We start from the raw sequence: 24,681 nt of genomic DNA on the forward strand, positions 1-24,681 counted from the left end.
CCTCTGCACAGTTCCTAGCACGACTGATGGCTTCTCCCTTTTCCCCAGATATAACTCACTATGTTCCCAACTCAAAGCTCAAGCAAAAAGTAGAAACTGTCAGAGAAAGCAAGTATTCTGCCTCTGGTTACATCAAGGAGCCAAATCACGACCAGTACAGAGCTCCCTTGTGTAACAGGAAGGCAGTAGGCCTCAATTCTTCAGTGTGCCTGCATTGCCCTTTGTGGAGATCTGCCCTGCCAGCTTGAGCCTGCAAGTTTTTACAGTGTCAGCTTCCTGCTCTGCAGTCACCTTTGTTTTCCTGTAATAGTAAAACTGGCTCTTTGTGTTTAAGTATACTTGTATTAAGTATCCTGGCTCATAGATATATTTGCAGTAGATGCCAAATACCCACCCTGTTGTATGTTAAATAGCTGCAGGAGTCAGGCACTTGCCCAAGCCCTTTTTCTGTTTGTGTCAGGCATTCTCTCTGGTTTGATATTCACATTGAAATATTTGATTAATAACTTGTTAAAGGAAGTGGAGAAAAATCTGCTCAACCCTCTGCAAGCCCTGCCAACACATACATTGCCAGTGTGCTGATTAGGACAAAACCTTTGAGTACTAGAGCTGAAATTGGCACCAGCTCTGGGTAAGTCACTTTTTCTCACCAAGTTTGCTGCTTTCTACAATCCTTCACTCTCATCTATAAATCTGAGCCAATGCAACTTATATGGATCACGGGTTATGTTCAACGAGTGTTTACGCTGATGATGCTTGGCAGGGGCATCTTTACTGAGGTTGGCATGATGTTACAGAGAAACTGAGAATTTCTACGAATTTAATCTTGAATGCTTTAATCCCTGCATGGTATGTAGAGGAAGGGTAAATTTTTGGGATGGTGTGGCTTTCAGAAACAATATGCACAAGGGTAGGAGAAAGCCATGCTCACAACTGTGGCCTTTTCTGAGGGATATTGGGTTGTTTGAACTGAGAGTCCCTTACCTCCTCAAAAACATTGAATTATAGCTGCAGGTGTTTGTTCTTGTTTGTTGCAGTGAAAGCAGTAGAAGTTTTCTGAACCTTTTCAAATGAGACCTCTCTTGTCCAGTTCTTGCTACCAGGGACAGAATGACCCCGTGTTCCTATAAATGCTGCTCTGCTTCCTCTTCCCTTTTGGCCCAATCTCAGCAAGGTGGTGAAACAGCCCTTCCCTCTCTTACTAGACAACTGGTAGCTTTATTTACCTGGCTTCTCCTCATAAACACCACCCCTTCCCCACACACATGCATCTGCCATCCCCTCCCCTCTCTCCAGAAAAGCCCAAGGAGCAAAGAGATGGCTTTCTCCTGTCACTCGATAGCCTAGCCATGCAACTTTTTCTGCATGTTTGCAGTGCTTTTATGCCAGGATTGTTTTTCCTCCCCAACCCCTGCTTTCAGTGCTCTGAATCTGCATTTAACTAGTTCTAGCCCTAAATATCTACCCTGTGTCCTAACGCTGCCTGGAGCAGATGCAGTGCAAATGATTGACCCTTTGCCCTTTGGCAATTTGGCTTTGACTGCACAAAGCAGCCAATAAAGTGGAAGGGGCTGGGCAGCTGATTATGGGGATTAGCTTGGAGCTGTATAGTTTTATGGTCTGAAATAGAGGAGGAAGTGTTTGCTTAAAAAATGTGATTGTAATCCCCCTTTTGCTGCGTGCTCTTGATGACAATTTTTTAGAAGTTACCAACTAAAAAGATAACCACTATTTGCAATACACAGCATGGGCTAGAGGCTGTTAAATTGTTTTCCAGTGACTGGAATTGGAGTGTGTAGCAATGCAGGTCATGGTCTGATCTGTCTAGAAACCCTTTGATAAGACTTGACTGAAGCCTCTGTTGAGATACTTTCTCAGACAAGGCTGGTTCTCGCTACAGTTTGTCTGCTGAATCTCTTGATCTACTTTGTGGTACATGTATCGTACTTCTAATAAAGTGCATCTCTTTTTCTCACTTCTGCTGGTGCTCTCATTCTTGTCTGTATTTTATTGTTCCCTCCTGGCAGCTGTTTCCCTCAGGGCCCTCACGCTATAAAGCTTCTTAATGATCCTCTTCTCCCATCCCCTCTCTTCTTTCCATCCAAAACATGCAGTTGTCTGATCCTTTCCCTGTGCTTTTCTTCAGCCACTCCCTAAGCTATTCTGGTTGCTTCTTCAGCTTTCCTTTTCCACCCTGTTCTCAGTGCCATGTTAGCCTCAAAATACAATGCAGCGTCCAGGTTAACATCCTGGGGATTGCTCGCTAGTTATGTTTGGTATTTATTAGCTGTATGATGTGACACAAGCTGAGAAGTTTGATCAGACAGCTTTTATTGTACATCAGCCCATACTGCTAACAAGGTTGTACAAAACCACAGATGCTTTAATGTTGTTAAAGCACGTTCTGAGTGTGGTGGTCCAGCCCTCTTCATTCCTTTTTGGTTTGTTTTTCACCTGAGTCACCCCCTCCCACACAAATACACCTCCCAGCATCCAGAAGTAGCTCCCAAGGACCAGACTTTTTGAGCCTGGGGGTCCTTCCCACCTGCTTGCTGAAGCTGACCTGTTTATTCTGGAATAATTCTATTTTCATCTAGAGAAAGCAATAGATCTCATGGCCATGTAGCTGTCACTTGCCGCTGAGGTATGAAGCCTAGTTTCTAGTTCTGGCTTCAGTGAACACATTTTTTAATGATCAGTCACTGGATGAAGCACGTAAACAGGGATGCCAATCTGAGTCTCTCTTTCCCAAGTGAGTTTGTGTTGGGAGTGACTGCTCTCATTTAGCACTGGTGATTTATTCAATTTGCTTCAAACTGCCACAGACACAAGCAATAAGTTCTGAATCAGGTCGATTTGGACACAACCATAAAGTGTAAAAATAATACAAGCTAACATTGTTTGTGCTCTGGAGGGCAGCCACAGAAAAAATACCAGCTCCTGGAAGTGCTGTGGCCCAGTCTGATTCAGCCCCTCATATAGACAGAGCATCATTAGAAATGTGCTTATTGTATTGGGTCTTTTAAATTGTGGCTGTGGTCTGTCTGTTCCAGAGTTACTGTGCCTCTAGATTTTAAATCTCTTTCTTGACAATTGAAAGTAATCAGTCTACCAAGAGCTCAGCAAACCTATGCCGAGATCAAAAGTGAGGCAGCTTTTTCTCAGCTGCCATGACTTCTAGTGCTAAGTGTTTTTCCAGTTGCGCTGTGCTCTGCCAAACACCATGTTTCCTCCAGATGCAATTCTCCCAACCATGTGTTTAAATCAGTGAGAGTTTCTTGGTGTTGAATACTTCCTTTTTGGCATTCAGTTCATTTACCTGTGCATATAAATAAGTGCTGGAAGGCTCCTGATGTTATGAATGTTGGCTACAGGTAGTTTTTCAAGATGATGGGACATCCTGATTGAAACAATAGATCTGTCACTGTAGTTTAATGATGTATAAAACAGCGATAGGGGAAAAATATCCTTTGCAGATGTTTAGAAGTGGTCTGATGAAATACTTTAAATCTTGATGCACCAAACTTGACTATTTCAGTGACCTTCCAGAGGACAACACAGGAACTAAGTCAAAATGTCAGTTTTCTTGCCCAATATCTCAGCTCAGAGAGAGCTGATGTAGCCAGGGCTCCCAGGTTCCTGCCTCCTTCACCAACCGTTTAGCTGACTGTTGTGAACTTGGAAATTTCCGAGCTCTCTGAACAGCTGACCATACTGGGTACCAGCGGTCTTAGCAATACTAGAAGCTATGATATGCTTTATGTTTGTTACCCTGTGGTTTGCTTCTTAAGAGCTCATGAATTTGCTGTTTAAGGGTGGTCAATGGTAGGTGGCAGCATCACCCATCTCAATAGTTTTCAGAATTGCCTCCATCCTCAGCTAGTTCTCCCAGAGTGATCGTTTTCTTTGGAAACACTACACTGCAGCCTAAAAAGACTCAGTTTGTAAATTGTTCTGAATTTCAAGACTTCCCAGGCCAAGTGAACTGTTTTCTAGCAAAAGCTAGTTGCCTTTCTCTGATACGTCCAGTCTGGCCAAAAATGGAGAAAAGATATCAGGCTTGATATAAACCACTGGAACTGTTCCAGTGCTGTGCTTAGTCTGGAAAGGATATAAACCTTTAGCTTGCTTCATGTGTAGTACAGGCCCAAGGCTAGTGTGAGAACGTGTGGCAGTGAGCACAAGCAGCACAGGCATTTGGAGCACTTTTGAGCCTGCCAAGTATTGATCAGTGAGGGTTGGGAATGAGTGGAGAAGCATTTCAATTTGTCATCCGTATGCAATTCTGATGCTGTCACAGTGAATTAGCAGCACTTTCTTTTCCCTCTAGCCCATCCCAGGCTTTTGTCATTGAAGCATCCCCTTTGCCCATATCTATTTGTTAAAAGACAACAGGGTGGGGATGGGGGGGAGCTCAAAGAACTTGTGCGCCTGAAAAGTCTGATTAAGTTATGCTACTGTGGTGTGAATGGAGACTGAACAATACTGAACCATCACTGCTAAAGACTGTTACAGTGTAAATATGTTATAGGGCATTCAAGCTATGATTACTCATTTTGTACAGTCACTTAATCCACTAATGGGGAGAAAAGGGGCAACAGTTTAAGAAGGCAAGAGGACTGTCAGAAATTATTAAATATATAGGGATGATTTGTTTTGGTAGTCTCTCTTGACCCAAGTACACACTTCAGCTAATGCAACAGACTTAATGCCTCTGGTAATTAGAGCAAGAAGTGATGGGTCATCATTAGTTACAGCAAATTAAGTGTTGTATTTCATCTGGAAGGCAGCGTCTTCAACTGGGCTTATTTGTTGTCACTGCAGATCATGTGTGAGTCACAAGTGGTACACTGGGCTAACTCATTTGTGTGATTTAGTAGAGGCTTTTTAATACATGCTTACTGTTCCATATGAGTAGTTTTTCCAGATAGTTTCCAAACAGCAAATGCCACAATATTGGACTTCCTTGTACAGCTAATGCTACTGTTCTGATTTACGTGACGTTGGTGATTTTTTGTTGTTCTTCACGTTTCAAATGATTTTTGATTGTATGTTTGAAATACGTTTGTCATATCTACAGAACTAAAGAGTGAAGAAAGGAAAGCTAGGCAAGCGTGAAAAGTGTCAGTAGCTGGTAGCTTCAGAAGACACAAGAGCCAATCTAATACCGTTTAAGGTATATATCACAGAATATTTGTATGTGGGTTTCTCAGACCCACAATCATACCTAATTCTGGATGTTGCCAAAGGCCTGAATGAAGATAATCTATCATAGGTTCATTATAGTTGGAGGTATTAGGAAATCCTTAAATATTCTTGGAGGAATATCAGTAAGCAAATAAGGTCACAGGTACAAAACAAACGCGGTACAAAGGAACTAGAAGTGAAGTGACCTTTTCTGTTTGTGTCTTTGCATCTCCATGAAGCAGTTGTGAGCTTCTCCCATCCGCTCAGCCCCCAGTGGGCTCAGCAGTCAGGCTGACACTCAGGAGAGCTGGAACATGTGGCCATGGCTGGTAGCTCTGTGAAGGGACATGTCTGGGGCAGGCCATGGCATCCCCTGCTCTGGGAGTGTTACCTGTATGTGAGCAAAAAAGCCACAGTTAGCAAATATTCTCCTTCAAGGAACAAAATATGCCTTCTCCTGGAAAAAGGAGTGTGTAAGTAGTATGAGGGGTTTCTTTGGTGCTTGTCAAAGAGTAAGAAACAAGAAATAGCTTTTCTTCATTCCTCTCTAAGACTGGTCCAAGCAAATTAAGCAGCACCAACCTTTTTTTACCTGGAGTAAGGAATTCTTGGGGTTGAGAAGAATTGTTTTATGTTACTTTTTATACTGGATTTCTTGTTCCTTCTTCTTCAGCCATCTCCCCATGTGCCCCCTTATCAATAATGGTAAGGGAGAGTTATTTACTCTCCAGATGGAAGATGCAGGCAGGAAGTGTTGCTCAGATCCTTGGACTTGAGCGTAAACTTAGAGTTGAAATTAAATATGTTTGGACATTGAAGAAAAAAAGAAAAGGAAAAAAAAAAAAAGACAATCCAGGTCCCAAGACCTTGTTGTCATCTTCCTTCTATATGAAGAAGGGGAGCTGGGGACATCCAGGCCCTCTTGGAGAAGTGCATCCCGATGGAAAAGGATGATAAACTTAAGGTTTGTTAGTGTGTGCAAGAAAAATGACCAAAACCATGTTATTTGGGTATCTGCCAGTACTTGAGACTCTGAATCTCTCTGCTTCCTACTACATATCTGATGTTCTGAGTATTGAAGTACTGTATGGTCTCAAGAGTTTTAAGGAAGTTGTCTTCAGTACATAAAATACCTGAGGGGGCACAAGGGAGTTAATGTATTAGGGACATATTTTTAGACAAATCTGACCTTTTTATGTCTCATTCTCCCACTTTGCACACTCTGGACTTAATCCCCTCCAGCCTGGCCCTATGAGTCCTTCCTAGGTTATTTCCTACCCTCTTTTAGATCCTGCCTTTCCTCTGGCTTTCCTAGCAGAGCTCTCATACACTGCTGGCCCCTCAGGTAAAAGAGGCAGTAAGTCTTGGAATGAGAAAGGATGAGGTAGGGCTCCTGAAAATTGAGGGCCTCATCTTTTTTAGTGTCCAGCTCCCATAGAAGCTGACTTGGGAAGTAAATGCCTACATGTTTGTGAATATTCCTCCAATCCCTCAGTAAAAAGACAAAGGCAGATGCCTGGGAGGCACAGAGAAAAGTTTGATTTGTGGATTCTGGGGGATCAGGTGTCCTTAAGTATTGGTACTCCATTAATGTACTTGCATTCAACTCTTAATAAGGGGCAATGGTCACGAAAGATAACCAGCAACAACAGAGCCTACTCTGAGATTTCACCCAGTGCCTACCCGAAGTGCTGCCTTTTTCTAGCTGCTGTAGAGGCAATTAGTCAGTCAAGGAATGTCAAAGTTCAATTTCCAGGGGAAATAATGACTTTACTGGAAAGTGGAGTGTGCATTCCTTAATAAGGGACGCTCAGCAGCGTGGGATCCCATCAGTATACTCAGCTGCTCCTTTCCATGTGCCGCTGTACCCTTTTTTCTAAAAGCCACCAACCCTCATTGGATCAATAAGTCCTGATCAATTGTTTTTCCCTCTGAATTATCCATATGGGGTTGTTAGCTGAGCTGTTGGCAGAAAGAGAGACAGCTTTCTGTCTGTTTACTGTAAAGAAGGCAAAGCAAGCTACAGGAGGGGACAGGCAGCAGGGTATTTACTGTCAATACAGCCGGAGAGAGATAGGAGATATAAGGAGAGGGGAGCAGAAGCTGCAGACTGCAACCCCAATGAATGATCTGAGTGTAAAAATTCAGTGTAAAAGTTTCAGATAGAAAGTGGGTGGATTGAAGTCAACAAGGGATAACAATGTTTAACAAGTGGTTTAGTGAAGGGTTAGAGAAATAGGGAAGTGCTTGTGGTACGGAATAATAATACTGTGCTCGAGCCTACTGAATCTGCAATGCAACCTGAAAGGCACTTCTAGACTTGCCCTGAGACAAAGCATTAACTGGGATATTTTTGTGTGTACCTGCATGCAAGACAAACCATTTAAGAGTAATTGTAGTGAGATAGTAAGAATAATAACGATTGAGTTTAGAAAATAGTAATTGGAGCTAATTTTCCTAAGCAGCCGGGTGTCACCATTGTAACTCAGACCAGAAAAAAAGGCATACTTCTCTGCTTCTCTCTCTCTTCTTTCATCCGTAGAAGAACTAGGTGTTCTGAGCTTCATGGGGCAAAAAGGCTCTGAGCAGCTTGCTCCGAGTGTCCCTCTACTTCCAGATGCAGGCAAACGAGTGAAGAGTGAATTCACACTTTAGAGAGCAGCGAAGACCATCTTGCCATGAAACCATTCACAGATGAAGATGTAGAAATCTACATCCAGAGCAAGGTAAGGCTTTATCTGTCCAGATTTTCTGTCTCCCACACTAGGTGTTGATTCTGAAGGGTGCCAAATCTGACAGTTAGTTGCTTGCCTTCTGTCTTCATTTTTTTGAGACAAGACTGGGTGAAGTTTCGTGAGAACTGTATTTCTAATGAGATGTCTAGGTTTCTATGCAGAGTGTTATCAGGGATCTCAGCTGGTACCCCTGTTTTCCAAGGTTCTCCTCTTTACCTTTAGAAGTCTTGAGTTCTTGCTCCCAATTTTGTAATTCCATATGTGAGCCTGGCTGTAATTGCCAGCATTTAATCTAAGGAGAGGTCCTTACCTCTTTCCCTGTCCCTTTGGACTCGGCTTGACAGAAACAACAGCAAAACCACAATAACAGGGGCTGTGTCTTAGAAAGATGCATGCAGGAATCAGAGAGAGATGGATACAGTTAGAATTCTTCTGACAGTCTGTCACCTTAACTAAGGATACTTCCCTGTTCACCATGACTAAATAGCATGTCTCATTAGCACAGGCAGGCTGGAGCTACATTTTCTATTTTATAAGGTGTTCCAGCACTCTGTTGTTTTTTTGGTGGTGTTTGTTTTTCCATTATGAAAAGAAGTAAAACACAATAAAAATAATCCACAAAACTGTACACTCCAATAAAAGTAATTCTAAATGAGCCATAATATTTTATTTTGTTAAAGCTGATGTGTTTCATCACAGTGCTTAGCTAATTTCTGTTTGATTGTCTGTTTACTCCTACAAAATGCAAGACACTGAAGTGGAAAAAACATTTCTGAATCGAAAACTATAAGGCTATCTTTTCTGAAAAAGAATGAAGTACTCTAAAACCATGAAGGGGCTGGTGGGAAAGGTTTGTTTTCTCTATGGAAATATTTTGGTGACAAGCATGTGTATTTCTTTGAAATGAAAACTTTCATTTTCAACCATTCGGTGTTTTGCTCATTCCATCAGAATCTGTTCAGTGATCTATAATAGTGAACACTTCTGTAAAGATTCATAAAGCAGAGCTAAAAAGGAGCCATGTGCAGGAAGACGCTCATATGACTGCCATAAGTACAGGGAACAGAGGCAGTGTAGTTAAGTGAGGGTCGTAACTGCATATCTCATCTTCTGCTGAAAATCTGTTTTCTAGCAGTCTTCCAGCTCAGACAGCTTACTAGTTTCTGCCTGATCCCAAATCCTCTGTCTAAGTGAGGTTGTTCAACCTTCAGCTAGCCACAGCTCTGCCTGCAAAATGGTGCTGTTTTTCAAAACAGGTCAACCACCTGATGCAATGCATCTCTGTGATTCCAAAGATTTCTTCCTTATCCCACTCATCCAGCAGAGGAAATACTCAAATGCATATCTAGCCAAGGTGACTGGGGTAAATAAAAACAAACCCAAACATTCTTTGCAGTCCCCAGTCAATCCCAGTTCTGTTTCTTTCCTCCACAATAAAACCTTAATAAAACCTTGTTGTTCTGGCAAATTTCCAAGGTGAAGACCTAGTGATGGGAATGCCAATAGGCTGTAGAAGTGGCTGTTCTGTGAAGACATGTCTCTTTTCCCAACATGTTCCCTCTGGTGCTAAAGACATCTTAGATAAATGCCTTGGCCTTTTCAGAAGCTGCATTCGCTCACTCATTCTCCATCTTTTGATTTTTATGCCTCCTGTTCTGTAGGAAGTTTATGTATCATCCAATGGCAGATTAGAGAGGTAATTGGGATTAGCAGTGGTTAGCCCCATCTGTCCTCTGTCATTTATTCTTTAATCCTTGCCTCAATGATGAGGAGCTACATGCAAAAGGTGTTTAGTGCTACCTCCCTTAAGTTTTTTGAGAGTATGTACTCTCCTAAAGTTTCCATGTCAACTGCTGTAGTCTAGCCAGTAGGTGATAAAGGCGCAATTAAATGAGGCCAGGTCGGGTTGTATGGATTCTACTAGGATACCAGAGATAGAAAGAAGTGTGTCTAGCAGGTGCCACACAGAGATAGCATGGCATGAGCAAAGAATAGAGGGGGCCATCCTGGACCTCAGCTTGAGCTGACCAACAGTGATTGTATACTTTAAACAGAGCCTGATTTTTCTGCCTGCAGGCTTGTAGATGTGGACAACTTTCTCTACCACTCATACCATTTGATACTTGTTTAGCAATTCAAGATTATTGGTCTGCTATAAGAACTAAGGAATTCTGGACAAGCTAACACATGGAAGAGAAAATAGTTACTGCTACAGATGGAGATGTGCTGTAAATGAAATGAAGAAGTGATGAACATCGGCTAAATTTATTTATTTACTTTTTTTACCAAGAAAAAAGTACTTGTAAACTAGTTAAGATAGTCTCAAGGGACAAGACTGAACTGGAGTGAGGAGGAGGGTGGATTATTAGGGAAACTAACGGGTATTTTATAAACATAAGGGACTGTGTGTTGTTAACACAACAAAAAATTGGGATGCCAAAGGTAGATGAGAGCATAGCAAAGGGAATATGATGCTGCTGTCCTGATGTATTTCCCACTTGCAAGTACTATTCAGGCTTAGCAAAAATACTGTTACTTTTGTTGGCAGGGGAAGGGGAGAAGGAGTGTATTCCAACTCTGCTCATTAACTTCTATGTTAGTCAATTGCTCTTCCTTGGTTAATTGATGTTAGGCAAGCAGTTGTCCATTTTCACCTCAGACTTTGCACTGAAATAATTTTTAATAAATAATTACACTACTACGACTTGAATCGAAGGACTATCCGTCAAGTCACACAAGCACCTACCCATCAATGGAACCAGCTTTGGAAAGAGTCCATGTCACCATCTAAGAATGGACTCTCGTTTGTACTCAGATATGAAGACAGTATGGATATTTTCAATGTGCTACGTAGGCATGTAAGCGCTGCCACATACAGCTGCGATTTGACTAACACACAGGGTATCTGTTATTCCTTAAGTCAGCTGTTGGAACGTAACTTACTCTGGCTCTGAGAGTAGCTAGTACATGCAGGGGAATAGCTGGGTATTCTGGATCAAAAATAGATAAAGAATGAGACTGTAGCTAGTTGCTAGCAAATTTATCCACATAATGCACTCCTTCCCTTCCATCCATTGGTATTGGCATGGGAATATCAACTAATAATCAGCAGTCTTGAATATTGGCCCTTCAATGTTCACTGGCAAGAGCTCTGTCTCATGGTAAATTAGTTGTAACTACAGGGAACAGTAAGTTTTTATTCCCAGTGCAGCACAGGCACGTATATTTCAAGGTACTCCAATGCAATTGTCTGTTTTCCACTGGAGACAAAGACTGCAGTTATCTGTAATATGAAGTGTCTTTCTTGGAACTGACAGGTGGAACCACGACATTATCTGGTTTCCAAAACAGTGGAGGAGGTGCAGAGAATCATCCAGCAACTGACCACAGAAATCAGCTACAAGGCCACACGATTCCAGGCTATCTCCAACTCTGGCATTCACAATGAGAATATTAAGGTATGAACAAGAGATCTAGTATGGACTCTGCAGCTAGTAGGCACTCACTAAGTGATTTTCCATTGTTTAATTGTCTGTAGGATCAGGTACCTCACCCTGAACACCACAGACAATATGTTGACACTTCACTGTGGGAATTCTAGTGACTGACTGGATCATACTGACTTACTCGTGGCTATCTTACAACTAGAGGAGCATCAAAAAGGGCTGGGTAAATCAGGCAGAGCATTTTTACACAGCTGCTTATTTTACAAAGAGCTTCTATTGCCAGAGCTGTCGTCTGCAAGCAGGAGCCAAAACTCTTTGAGAGAGTGCTGTGCAATTTTTTTTTCTTTCTAACGTTAAGAGGTATAAATGCTCATGCTTTCATGAGCTATGACTCATATTTTTCTCAGCTGGAAAACCTGTCAACACACTAAAAAAAAAATAAATCAAAAACCTTTCTTCTGCTTGAACATAGGCAATTTCTTCAGAAATAAATATAAGTATATATATATTTTCTTGGTCGTGGATTAGAACTTCATTTTTACTGGGAAGAAATATGCTTATAAGTGGGAAAAGTGAACCACCTCCCTGTTTTAAACCTTCAGATCCCCAAATAATAATGTCCTGTCCCAGCTGTGACAAGAGAAGACTGGTTATTTCCTGTGACTACAAGAATAACTACTGTAAGGTTGTAAGAAATAATCAGCAATGGCAACTTCAGATGAAAATGATCATTTTCTTATTCTGTCTATGTCAACCCTTACACTAAAATGTAGCCACTTGCAGACCAAAGCATAGCATGTGAAAGCATGAGGCCACTTTTGCTGCTGTATAGGATTGAAAGGGGAGAATTCTGTGTTGTGAAGTTTCTGGAAGGGCATAGAGATGGAGACAGAATAGTGTCATCCAGTCTGAAATGTGGCTACTGGGGACAAACATTCATATTTAGATTTTTCTGTAATAGCATGTATCCCAGGGCACGTGGGCTTGCCAGTAAGAATGACCACAGTGACACAAAACAGTGCCATGTCCTGATCTATGCGTTTCTTAGTGCCATAGTCTGCCATCCACTTCTCATACTGAAACAAACCTGCTTGGATAATGATGTCTAACAACACCAGGGTCAAAATAAAATGGCTGTTCTGGAAAACAGGAAAAAAAAAAACAGGGCAATCTATTCTGAGCAGTAACTTGATTTTATTGTAGACTGGTCTGGACAATGTCTGCCTAAAAGAAATCACTGAAATATATTTTCTTATAAAGTGACAGATCTGTTACTTATACTTAACTGAACCCAGCACTATAAATCTGTGGCAGTCCTACTTGGAGGGCTGGCTAACTTTGTGCTGTAGTTGTGGGGCAACAAAGAATGGGTTAACGAGAAAATATTTTTGGCTTGGTCTGTTCTGTTTCCAAAAAAATAGAATCTTTAATATTGTTGCCAAGATAACTCACCCTAGAGGAGACTTGTGTCAAGGGAAAGCCAGTATATTAACTATTCTGTGTTTAATTTTGCAACATCTTTTTTCCTGTCAAGTAAATTTATGGTGACTTTTCAGAACTTCCAGCTTCTGGTTAAAAGGAATTAATTTAACTTGGTTTAGGGTCTAGATTTGTTGAGAAACTACAAGACTCCTTTTAAATATCCAGGGCTGGGTGGGGACTTGTAAGAAAGGTTATAGATGTTCAGTGTTTTTCTGCACCCCAGGGACAAAACGTCAAAATCTTTAAGAAGAGAACTTGAAATAAAGCTCAGACGAACAAAATTAAATATTTCACTTTAGAAACTTTCAAACGTTTTAGCTGTGGCCCACCATTTTTTTGCAGCTGTCATCCATGCAGGGCTGATGCAGAAGCTGTAGAGGCTTCGGTAAGGCGTAAGGAGCGGGTTGGTGTCCAGAGTAATTCCTAGTACAGCACTGCCCAGCTGCACCGCCAAGTGTTCAACTCTGTAATCCTGGCATGTGGGGGGGATTTTCCTTTAACACAACAGGCTTGAAGGAAGCTTGCGGCTTTGCTCTGTGAATGAATGATGTGGCACATGCTTTCTCTCTGTTCTGTGTACTTCTTCTTTTCCTCTCTGCTTCTCTCAGGATCAGCCGGCTTTACTGGCCAAGTGGTCAGCTATGCTTCGGGGGAAGCGCCCATTCCACCCATCCATCCAGGTACAAAGCCTTCCTGCCACCTGGAGCCTGCTTCCTCCTCACCCACCCTCTTCTTCATACAACCTCACTCTCCTAACCCATCCTCCCGTGATTATCTCAGCTTCTTTGCAAGAGGTTTTCTTTTTTGCTGAAAGCATACATATTTTATTTCAAACCTAACGCTTCCACCTCTGGGATATCCCAGCCAGGAGTGCAAAACTGAGTCTGCATTTAATTTGCTCAACAAGCTGCAGGCAGGTTTTTAATACAACAGGATTGGCTGTAGGTTACATGTCCCAGAACTGTCCCAGAGGCTCTTGTTCCATCACCCATGACTTGTTTGAGGCCTGTGGTCTGCATATGCCGTTCAGGACCATTGTGTGGCAGAGCACGGGTGCAGACTGGTATTTGTCTAGACCACGAGGACACCTGGTGTACAGCCACCCAGCCTTGCAGCACCATCCCCTGCCTCGTGATTTCTGCTATTTCCTGGCAAGCCCCAGGTGGAGGAGCCTCGTGACTGGTATTTGCAGGCAGTTGCATAACAGCTGCAGCTCTTCCCTTTAAAACCTGTTGGGTGGCCATTGAATACCATTTTTCTACAGTGGTACTGGTTTGTTGTTCATTGTTCCTCGGTAGGGATGGTGATGTATTTGGCCTTTGCTGCATGTGGCTGAATTTGGTCCAAGCACAGTTCTCAAAGTGATGTTTCAGCCTGGTCGAGCAGAGCTTGCTCTTGTGTGGTGCCCAAATTAGCATTATGACCTAGGGCCTTTCTCCTTGTGCCTTCAGCCAAGATAGTATTTCCCAACCTGTGGCATGCCTGTAAAGCTAGTTCCCTTCTGATTTTGTGTGGGGAGATTGCCACCTGTGTGGGAGAAAACAAGTCAGATTTGGTACAGGAAAGAGCACAGCCTGGGGCTGAGCTGAAATGGGGGTTATGGGCCCATCGACATAAGGTGTGGGTAGGAGGCCCAGAAAGCCTGTCCAGGGCTGTTAATGCCTTGTTAGTGCCCTCAGGGCCTTGGGACCTCTGCAGTAACATTTTAATTAGGCTCAGTTACCAGGCAGACTACCAGAATGTTTTGGGTTATTACTGGGGAACGACAAGGGTGCTGAATTCACCTCGAGGTAATCACTTTCCAGCAACAGCCGTCACCTCACATCCTGATCACGCAGCGGTTTCACTTTATTAATGCCAGTGTAAGGTGGGCTTAGTAGTGAGTGAATTTGAACTGCTTCTGAGTCAACACCATGAAAGTCTGAATGAGCTTGGACACCCACTCTCCGCAACTGGAGCCAAGATCACCGTATGCTTCCAAACTAGTGTTGGACGATGTCTGGCTGTGTCCTGAAGCAGCCTGAGGCTTCATGGTGTTTGTGTCTCACCTTGTTCGCTCTTCATAAATACTGGTTGAGCACTGCTTTGATTGGAAAATGATCCTCGAAGCGAGGCCGATAAATCGTCTTGCAAACAAGCCTGCTTGTGGGTGTGTTATCCACTCATTGCTGTTTCCATGCTTGCACTGTTTCTGGCTTCTGCTCAGCAGGAGATGCAGTTTCATACAGTTCTGGCCAAAACCCGGGTTTATTTCTGAGAGTGCCTCTGCCTGTGTCGGTGCAGGCATGCCACTTGCCTGCTATCTCTCTCCCTTTCTCAAGGCAGCACAGCTCTTCCCATCAGACAGAGCAAAAGACTTGTAAAATGAAAGGGCCACGGTCTTATTTTATTAAAGTCTTTAGGTGGAGTTTGAAAAAAAAAAAAAAAACACCTTTTGCCATAGTTGTTACTACTGTTGAACTCTAGGCTTGTCTCTAGTAATGATTCTGAGGGAATAACTTTCACTATTTTGTTTCCCAAGGCTGGATGTCCGAACAAGCTCTCTGCTGCTCTCCGGCTTCTTGGAAGCTGCTAGCTATTACATTTCATGCAATTGCAGACTAGAAATAACAAGGAATGGGGTTAACTATGGCAGATGTGGTGGCAAATCAGCCAGTGTGCTCTTGTCTTCTGTGGGCTGTGGCTGTTGCATCAGACTCCTTTCACAGGACAATTTCCTCTTACTCAGTGTACCTCCAAGGTGAACCTCAGACAGGCATGGAACAGGTCCTGGTTGTTTTCACTTGTCCCTATCACACCGTGGTTTTCCTTCCCTCCAAAGCCCCCAGTTTTACCTGTTATTTCCTAAACCCTCTTTTGCTCACTTCAGGCCCATGGATCTGCCCTTGCCTTCTCTCTTAATGTCTCTGAACTCTCCTAGGTCTTAGCACCCAGCCAATTCCTCATCACAGTCCCTCTGCGTGGCCTGACCGGGTACAGGGAATGCCAAGTGCGGCACTGGCGTTATTACACCGTGCACGGAGCCAAGCTCCTCTCCTCCGTGCGGGACCCCGAGGAACTGCATCAATGGCTAGAGGTGGAGCAGTTCTCAAAAAGCCTTCAGCAGTGGCATGAAACAGATGTAAACATCGAAGGCGATCTGGTTCCAGCCAAAGTCCTCGTCGTCTTCCGGGAGCTGGTGGAGAAGTCGATTATCTCCTGTAACCTCTCCAGTGAGTTTAGTGGGGACACCTGTAAGGGGAACTCTGTCTTCTGCAGCTGGCGGAGGGGAAAATACCACACACACAAAGTGTTTGGGCCGTTCACATGATCAGAAGTTAAAAAACAACAAACCCTTTGAGATTCAAGGACCCTCTAGCCTACTGCAGTGATATAAATGTAGACCTGCACTGAAGACAGAATTAAGTAGTCAATAGGCTCTTCATACCCCAAATCATGCTCCTTTCTTAGGAGTCTGGGTAAGTAAGTTCTCCATCAGCATCACCTTCACAGTTCAGCCAAGATGCAACACAGATTTTCAGAGCATTTAGGAATTTGTCTGGGAAAGTCTTTTTATTCTGCTGCAGCATCTACAGTATGTCTTGACTAGCAAGAAAAATACTGTAGGAAAATTGGAGACAGGGAAAGCCCATAAGCTAGAGGAGGCAAAAGTGCTTGAAGATATGTGTAGGGCAGATAATGCTCTAGGGAAAGCTTAGATGCCTGTTCATTTCCAGCATGGGGTGGTAGGGACTCATTAGGACTTCAACTTCAAGCAATGTCTGTTGGACAAGTACTGTCATTTCCCCAGCGCCCAGGCTAATCCAGAAGTGTTCAGCAGCTATCATGGAAGTTTGCTTTCAGTAGTGGTGCTGATCCTTCTGTGAGCAATTCCAAAGTGCCTGTGTATTTCCTGTGGCTATTTATACTGGAAGTGCTGACATAATGCAATCAGTGGTGCATGCAACATGCTTTCATAGCTGTGACATCTGCAGCAAAATGCTGCCTGAACAGTGATCCTCATATTTAATTCTTAGCATCCTAGAGGCATATTATAGACTTTGCCTAATGAACACATGGCTTTGTCCAAGCCAAATAGTCTGTGTTCATCTTTTCACATTAAGACACTGTGACACAGTCAAGTTCAGACTATGGTGCCTTTTCTCACAGCGTGTTTCCAGGATGACTTTATTCATCAGCAGCCTGATATGGGTCTTCTGTGTTCCAAAGAAACAGGACACGTTTCACCTCCTCTGATTGTACTCTGAATTTTACTCACAAGAGAAAACATGTTAAAGTCAAGCTCAGCTAAATTATTGCATTCTTCCAGGAAATGTTTCTTATGATAGAAGGGAAAAGGGTGTTGTGAATAAAATTTTACCCTTGAGGCTCACAGAAAAGGTCAGGTGAAAAGGGCTTTTATCTGAAGCTTTACTTATGTGGAAGTCACTGTGTTGAGGTGGAAACCTGACATTGTGTCTAGAAGCAGTTCATCAAGTTGTTGAGCCAGGAGATGCACTTCAAAGGGACCTGGAGAGTGAAGTCTGGGGTGATGATTCTGATTCCTTTTTTGTAAGGAATTCTCCTCTGGGAGGAGATGGAGACAGAGGAGATGAACTGAGATGGAGTCAGGAGGAGTAATTACCATTTTTGTTTTTGTGAAGAACAAACTCCCTTCATTCCATGGCTTATCTAAAGTTACACAAGAATTTCCACGTTTCATAGCTTCCCTGCTTTTTAATTCTTTAAGCACCAGCAAAAACTGAGTATTTGTGGTGCCTCACTTGCCATTGGTGGAAAGATAGGTAGCACAGTCATGATACTTTTGGAAATGCTGTAAATTTACTTATGTGCTGACACAGCTATGGCTCTAATGCTCTTCAGCTGCTGGGGATCCCTGCTGAGAGCTTGGTAGCAGTGTAGTTCCTGTTTTGGTGCCAGGCTTGGCTCAGCAGGGAAATAACACAGATTTTACTGAGGGTTATGAAGTTCTAGTGGGAATGGATTCCAGTGTGCTTTTTGGAGGAGATGCTAAATTGCCATTGGGAGTAGGCAGATATTTCCTCAGTGAAAGCAAGAGTTGCCATCCCAAATGTTCTTCACTGTCCCTCAAGTCTGTTGTGTGGGTTCCTGGTGGAATTGCTCCCTAGCCCATGTCAATCAAAACGAGGTGGATTAACACACTACTACTTAAACTGCGTATGGTATTCTGCTGTCTTTTACTTTAGTGGGTTAGAGCATGATCACGCAATTGGCTCAGACGACAAAGCTGAAGGAGCAGTGATCCGTCCAAAGTGACAGGGAAAGATGGGACAGAAACTTTTTCCATGAACACAGCAGGACCAACAGGAAACATCTCACTAAGCACATTAGTTGCAACTTTCATTCCTTTCTTCTCTCTTCCATGAAACGTATTGTTCCCAGTGAGACAGGCAGTTAACCCTTTCTGTATGACAGCTCTGCACAAAAGGCAATAAATTCTGGCACTGGCTTCTGTGCAAGTGCATCTCCAGAAAAAAAAGAAGAAAAAAAAGTGCATACCCCACAAAAACATTCTGAATGACCAGCGAGGGTAAGTGGGGGTACACATTGCCAGTGAGGGTAAGCATTCGGTCTGATCACAGGTCCTCTGAAGGACTGAGGACATTAAATATGAAATGTTCATCTGGTTCTCTCTAATCAAAAGTGTCGTACTGCACCATTTGAAATGCTGGGTTGCACCAAGCATCAGCTTCTATTTTAAAGAAGCTGATCCTAGGACCTTAGAGGACCCACAGGGGAAAACAGAAGCATGGTAATTGAATGCAAAATTGAGAATCTAGTTGTTCGTTTGCTTCCTGTTCTCATTCCCCAGGGCAGACTGAGATAAGTTTTGTGTGTGTGTGTTCTCCTTATGTCATTGAAGAGAGTGTTAAGACCCATGGAACTGCAAGGCCCATTTTGGACGTGGGCACTAGACAGCCCCTTGCTTGGCTTGTAGAAAAGGATCTTTTTACCTTTATTATCTTATCCTGTTGTTCCTTAACAGGCAAAGTGACGGTGCTGGAGAGCTTCAGCTCAGTGGTCCGGGTAGCTGTGGAGACATCAGAATCCCAGGTGGAGGTGGAGCTGGTCCCTACTGTGGAGATCCCAACTTGCTGGCCTGGGAAAGCCCGGTGGCCTCGCTGCCTTAAGCGTTGGCCTTCCCAGGAAAAAGTGCAGTGCATCAAGGTGAGCAGTATAAAAAGTCTGTGCAGAAATTTACCTTGCAGACATCTAATAATGGTTTCCCAAATGAAGGACTGCAGGGTGATGGCATGGTTGAAAGATGTACTCCCTAGAGAAGCAATATTTCAAGTTATTCTGTCAGATTTTGTTGGGAATTTTTTCCCCTAATGGTGGTGAATTCTGTGAAAGGAAAACTGAGTTAACTGTCTATTGCATGTGTCTCTTGAACACAGCTCTGGCCAGGTAGCTCAATGCATCTTTCTTGCTGTTCTGCTCCGCCTCGTGTAACCCTTCTGCAAATCGGGCACTATCTCTCAGTTGTTTTTTTTCCAGCCTAATCCTGTCTATCCCTACAAAGCTCTTGGCTGGATTCTGGCACTCCAGCTCACCCCCAGTTGCCATGTTCCCACAAGTCCAGTTCTGCCTTCCAGTCCTGGTCCCCTCTCGTGTATGACCTGCTGCTTCATGGCACAGTGCCTGCAGATCTGTGCCTTGGCTTTAGTAGAGCTGCTTGTACTGCACCTGGTGGCTCTAAAGCTGGGTCTCCTGGGAGTAACTGATGTCACCACATGGGAAAAAAAAAACAAATTGCATGCTCATTCAGTTGGGAATTATGATGGGAGCATTACCCATGTTTGCTGTCTCTGTTAACCCTGTTTAGTACACCATGCCCCACTTTGAGAGATGTCCCACATCCTCTTCGTAACATCGCTCTGCATTGCTCAGAGAAGTTTGCCTCAGATCTGGTATCACATTTCCCCTTTTGTCCACAGTCACTTGGATTTGACCTTTTGGCCCGCTCCAATTATCACTGGCAGATGTGCTTCGCCCGTGCTGAACATATGCTCATGGAAGGCCTCGATGAAGATGGTGGTTGTCGCATGAAGTGCTTCAGGGTCATGAGGCAGATGAAGGAAGATGTCTGGTGTGCTGGAAATAAGCCTATCATCACTGCTTATCACCTTCAGGTAGGCATCACCATGATACAAGATACGGTCTCAGATACAGTCTGGCTTCTACCTGGCAATGTCAAAATGTCACAACTTAAATCCCTGTAGAGTCTCCTATGTAATTTCTAAGGTAGTTGTTAAAACTGCCATACCACTTCATTGCTTTCTAGTGGTAAGAAGTTTAATGAGCACGTGTTCCATACTTCAAAAAGAAACTAAATCCTATAGGAACATCGTGATTGCAGAGATGCAATTAATGCTGGACTTGAGGCACTTGCTCTGTCTTGCCTTCACATAGTCATTGCATTATTGTTTTTGTGTAGTTACCTCCTACTTCTTGACTACCCAGCCATCCATATCCACGTATCTGTCTGCAGCAAAACTTGTGCATTTGTCTTTCTGGATGTGCACCAAACAAAATTCGTTATTCATAAATGAGGGGCTAACTGCCAGTTCTGGTATTGTTTTACCTGGGGTGAGAAGGGAAGAAAGGCTTAAAAAGGTGGTAGCGTCCTCCCTAAACATTCTTCAGGATTCAAGATGGCTTCACTTTATAAACAGCACTTGTGAAGAAGGGACAGAAAGCCTCAGAGGACCAAGTAAGCGCATCCGTTGTGCTTACCCTCCTAGGAATGACGTTCACCTTCTGAAAGACCTCCTTGCAGCCTGAAAGCCACCTCTGTGCCTCTTTAGACAGTTGGCAGCTCAGGCCAGTTCAGTAAATGCTGGGGATAGATCACCTGCTTGTCACCTAACTGGAAAAGCAGCACTATTTTCCTTGCCTCCAGAAACTTCATTGTAACAGCTGCCCGTGGATCTTGCTGAAGTGGTGTTAGTGCTGATGAGAGGTAAGTGCTCTGCAAACCTCTAAGGGGCAGCTTTCACTGAGCTACAGCTTGAATTCCTCACTACGTCTTTTGTTCCCTGGCAAGATTAAAAAGAAGTCTTTGCAGTTATTGTGGCTGTGAATAAAAAACTGCTCATGTTTGAAAAGCTGTCTAGGAAGAAATTCCTCATCACTACAGCTATTGCAAGGCCAACTGGAGGGGGAAAAAGCAGGCAAACTAGAAGATGATGGCTTACTTTGGTGAAATTCTACCTCTGAAGAAACAGAGGAATTGAAGGCTGTAGTTCAGCCATGTCTCACAGTATCTGTGGGTCTATTTGGGACACTGAATCTGCAGAAGAAAACTGGGATTAAGAGGACACTAAGGAACTTAGTGGAATTCTGGCTCCCCAGAAGGGTGACTTTGTGCTTTTAGAACTGGTTTGTCAGGTTGACTACAATGGTCGGTATGGCTTTTTTGGTTCAGTAAGTATAAGTACCTCCAGAACATTCTTCTCAGTCACAGAAAAGTCTGTAAAAATGCAGCATGGGCAGCGTAAAATTAAATCCCACAATAGCAATAATCACGTGCATTTCATTATTTCAACTACTGATTTCCTAAATGTAATATCACATGAAATAAACTTGGGAGAATAGAACATAGCACATGCTGTGCTGCGCGTCAGAAAACAAACAAACAAACAAACAGGCTGTGTTTGACCAGAAAGCAAGCCCTCCAGCTGCAATAATTGCTTGGAATCCCAGTCCACTTGGAAGGCAGATCTGCGTGCATCTGCAGCACAAGTATGACTGAATCTAACAGTTATGCTAACCTAATTATTATTCTCTCCCTCCTTGCACCTACTGTCTTCCACACCTGTATAATAGGGTATTTTAACACCTAAAACACCTGGAATTTCTACAGTGACCCATGCTGGAGGATGGTGAGGTTGTCTTAGCAAGACCAGTTTCCTTGGGCTCCTGCAGCAGTTAATGGAGAGGGGCTCCTCAGGGGGAGAGATCTTTACCAGGAACATCACAGAGCTGCTCTGCCTGATCCCATGAGGAAGCTTTCTCTCCCTGTTAACTTTCTGAGGATCCTGAGAAACCTGGCTGGCCTTTGTGAATCCCCCTTCCCTGCCTGCTCCTGCTCTCAGTGCAGGATCTTCAGGATGTCCCGTGAGGTTTACAAGGCAAAGGAAATGGGATAGCCATGGGGAGGTGAGAGGGCTTTGCCTTGGGCTGTTGGTTGTGATCTCTCTGTCAAAGAAACGTTAGCACAGGAAGACTGCAGTGCGAGCCTCTTTGATTTCCAAGGCTGCCAGCCATTTACCAGCACTAAAATTGCCTTAGTAAGCTCTGTGAGCCCTCGACAGAACCTCTAACACCTCTCCTCTCCCATCTGCTTCTTGCAGACAGTGCTATTCTGGACGTGTGAAAAATACCCACGCACCAAGGATTGGCGCTGCTTCCGCGAAGCCTTCCTGAGACTGGTGCAGAAGCTGCACAAGTGCGTAAGCCAGCACTTCCTCAAGCATTACTTTGTCAAGAACACCAATCTGCTCAAATACGCTAACACCAGTGACCTGGACGTGGTGGCCAGCAAGCTCGCAGTCTTCTTAGAGAACCCTGTCTTCTGCCTGGACTGAGGCAGGGGAAGGCCTCCTTGCCCCAACTTCGAGCTGTTCCCCCACCTCTTCTCCCCGCTGGTGGTTGTTCTTCGTGTGTCCTTCCAGTAGATGTTGCAGCTGGCTTTCTAAGACAGTTGGCACATGCAGCGTGAAAGAGACGCATCAAGCTGGCAGTGGTGGGCGGTGAAAACTGATGGAGGTATCGCTTGATGCCCAGCCGATCTAGCTCACTTTCAGCAGTGACAACCTTCCTGGAAGCTACAGCCCGTGAAACCCAGTTCTGTGTCAGTCAGAACAGGCAACTGCCTTGTTCTCTGCCTCCAGTCTTGTGGCATGCAAGCAGAAAGGCGTTGCGAAGATGTCTCACCCTGCTGCCTCCCCGCTGTGTAACCTAGCACACGGGTGGCGGCTGCCTCCCTCGTTCTCACGAGGACGCTGTGCTTAATTCCCTGCCAAGCTCACAGGCCAGCTCTGCAGAAGAGCAGAGGAACATGATTTCTGAGGTGTATTGAAGTTGGAAGCTTCCTCTGAGACAGTCTGTGATGCCTCCATCTACAGTTAAATGGGATCCTGCTCCAGTACAAAGATAACCACGCTAGTAGCCTTGAATAGCTCAAGGGAAGCAAGAGGAGGAATGTTGGTTTTTGCTGCCTCCTCATTTTTTTTCTCCTCCACCTCCATTTTTCCTCTCATACTTCAAATATATTTTCTTCATGTTTGCCAGTTCTGTTAGTGCCATAAAACCAGGGGGCTCTGCCAGAGCAGATTTCACTCACACCCCCAGCTCCATCCAACAGGCTGGAGGAGGAGTAGGTTTTTCCCTAGTTTTTAGCACCCATATCTTTTTGGGTGGTGTACAGAAGAATGTTTTTCAAAGGCTCTTAATTCCCAAACCCTCCATGCTTTTAATATTATGTTAGTTTAAAAAGAAAATCAGTTTTAGTATTTGAAAAGAACAGAGTTCTATAATAATGTTGTTTTTAATGTTATTAAATCACTGAAACTAAACCAAAGTGGACTTTTTTCTTACACCTGTGCAGGAACGTAAATAAGTATCTGCTTTGCCAGGGGAGGTGAGGTGGCAGGGGTGGGATTTGCAGCCCGTACTCCAGGGAGCTGCTTCGGTGGGTGGCCTGCAAGAGAACCATCTGTGGCAGAGCATCTCCCCCTTGTGTCAAATTGTGGTCTAACCATGCATCTTTAGCATAGTCTCTGCTTTCTGGCTTTGCTTTTTAACACAGGAGTAACTCTTGCAGGAGTTACTTTATCTCATATCCTAGACCAACATTCCCAAAGTCCAGCCCCTGGGTCCCTGGGGTCTCACCCAGGCTTCTGAAGACTTCCCATCTCACCAGTCCGTTCCACTTGCATTTAGGAACTGTGTTGTATGGGAGTGCTGGTCCCAGGCTCACAGCTGGTTACAGGCTCAGGAAGGATTCAGGAGAGGATGCAGAAGTCCTTACCCACCCCACCTCTAGGAGCACCTTCCAGGAGACCCAGAGCCACAGTTCCAAACTCTCTGCTTGAGACAATCTATTGCTTTCTATTAAAGAAAGATTCCCCCAAATCCTGTATGAGCGTAATCTCATTGATGCATTTTCCCCTCCTGACTTCACACAGCTCTAAATGTTAATTTAGGACAGGCAGAGCTGGGCTGTGAGGTCTGCAGGGTATGTAGTGATTGCTGCTGGGTTATCTCCCATTGCTCTGATAAAAAGTAGCTGAGAGATAACTGAGAGTTGTAGCGCTCATGAGCCTGATGCTGCAGGGTCTGGCTGAGCTCCTGCTGATGGGTTCTTACCAGACTGCTGTGGCTGAGGCCCTGCATCTTCTCTATATCTCTTCAAAGCCTTTGGCACAAATCTACACAAACTTAGGGTGCACAGAATTTCAAAGGCTAGGAACTGTGATGTCAGCTATCTTCAAAATGACTCTAAGAAAACAAGAGGAGGCACAAGACTGGATATTCAAAACAGATTTTGTGCCTTGGTAAAACATACGGGGATCTCGCATGGTATTCTTTTTGCTGCCCATGCTTAGTCTACAAAATGTAGTAGACCTGATGCATACCAGGTGAGACTCTCACTTCTCCCCTTTTCCAGAAAGAAAGGATTCCCCAGTGCCACATACTGTAATGTCACACTGCTGTAGCAAGAGGAAATGATGCCAAAGCAAATCTGCGAGGGAGGACTGGAGGTTAGTGCAAAAGGTTGGTGCCAACTCTGCATGGATCAATGT

At 43.9% G+C, this 24,681-nt stretch overlaps 1 protein-coding gene across 4 annotated transcripts; it reads left to right on the plus strand.

Moving 5' to 3' along the window:
- Positions 1-609: 609 nt before the first annotated feature.
- MAB21L3 (mab-21 like 3) lies at positions 610-23,495 on the plus strand. 4 transcript variants are annotated; one of them, XM_083813445.1, is made up of 7 exons: positions 610-631; positions 7,730-7,913; positions 11,240-11,380; positions 15,771-16,062; positions 18,858-19,039; positions 19,810-20,004; positions 22,228-23,485. In XM_083813445.1, the coding sequence occupies exons 2-7, from the start codon at positions 7,866-7,868 to the stop codon at positions 22,459-22,461; spliced, it is 1,092 nt and encodes a 363-aa protein (XP_083669571.1). In that variant the 5' UTR covers positions 610-631; positions 7,730-7,865; the 3' UTR covers positions 22,462-23,485. The 4 variants fall into 4 exon arrangements, 3 of the variants coding, with proteins under 3 accessions (XP_083669571.1, XP_083669573.1, XP_083669572.1); XM_083813447.1 differs by lacking the exon at positions 610-631 and adding an exon at positions 13,459-13,530 and having other exon boundaries at positions 3,874-7,913; positions 22,228-23,495; XR_014575731.1 differs by lacking the exon at positions 610-631 and having other exon boundaries at positions 3,874-7,913; positions 19,810-20,834; positions 22,228-22,320.
- The last annotated feature ends 1,186 nt before the right edge of the window (positions 23,496-24,681 follow it).

This window comes from Anser anser, assembly GCF_964211835.1.
Source record: "Anser anser genome assembly, chromosome: 1".
In the NCBI taxonomy this organism is placed as follows: domain Eukaryota; kingdom Metazoa; phylum Chordata; class Aves; order Anseriformes; family Anatidae; genus Anser; species Anser anser.

What these genes read in the sequence shown, in the direction of transcription:
- MAB21L3 (XM_083813447.1), top strand. Translation starts at nt 7,866, where the DNA reads ATGAAACCATTCACAGATGAAGATGTAGAAATCTACATCCAGAGCAAG. An exon ending in CATTCCACCCATCCATCCAG is followed by an intron (nt 13,531 to 15,770) that starts GTACAAAGCCTT and finishes GAACTCTCCTAG; the next exon opens with GTCTTAGCACCCAGCCAATT. An exon ending in TATCTCCTGTAACCTCTCCA is followed by an intron (nt 16,063 to 18,857) that starts GTGAGTTTAGTG and finishes GTTCCTTAACAG; the next exon opens with GCAAAGTGACGGTGCTGGAG.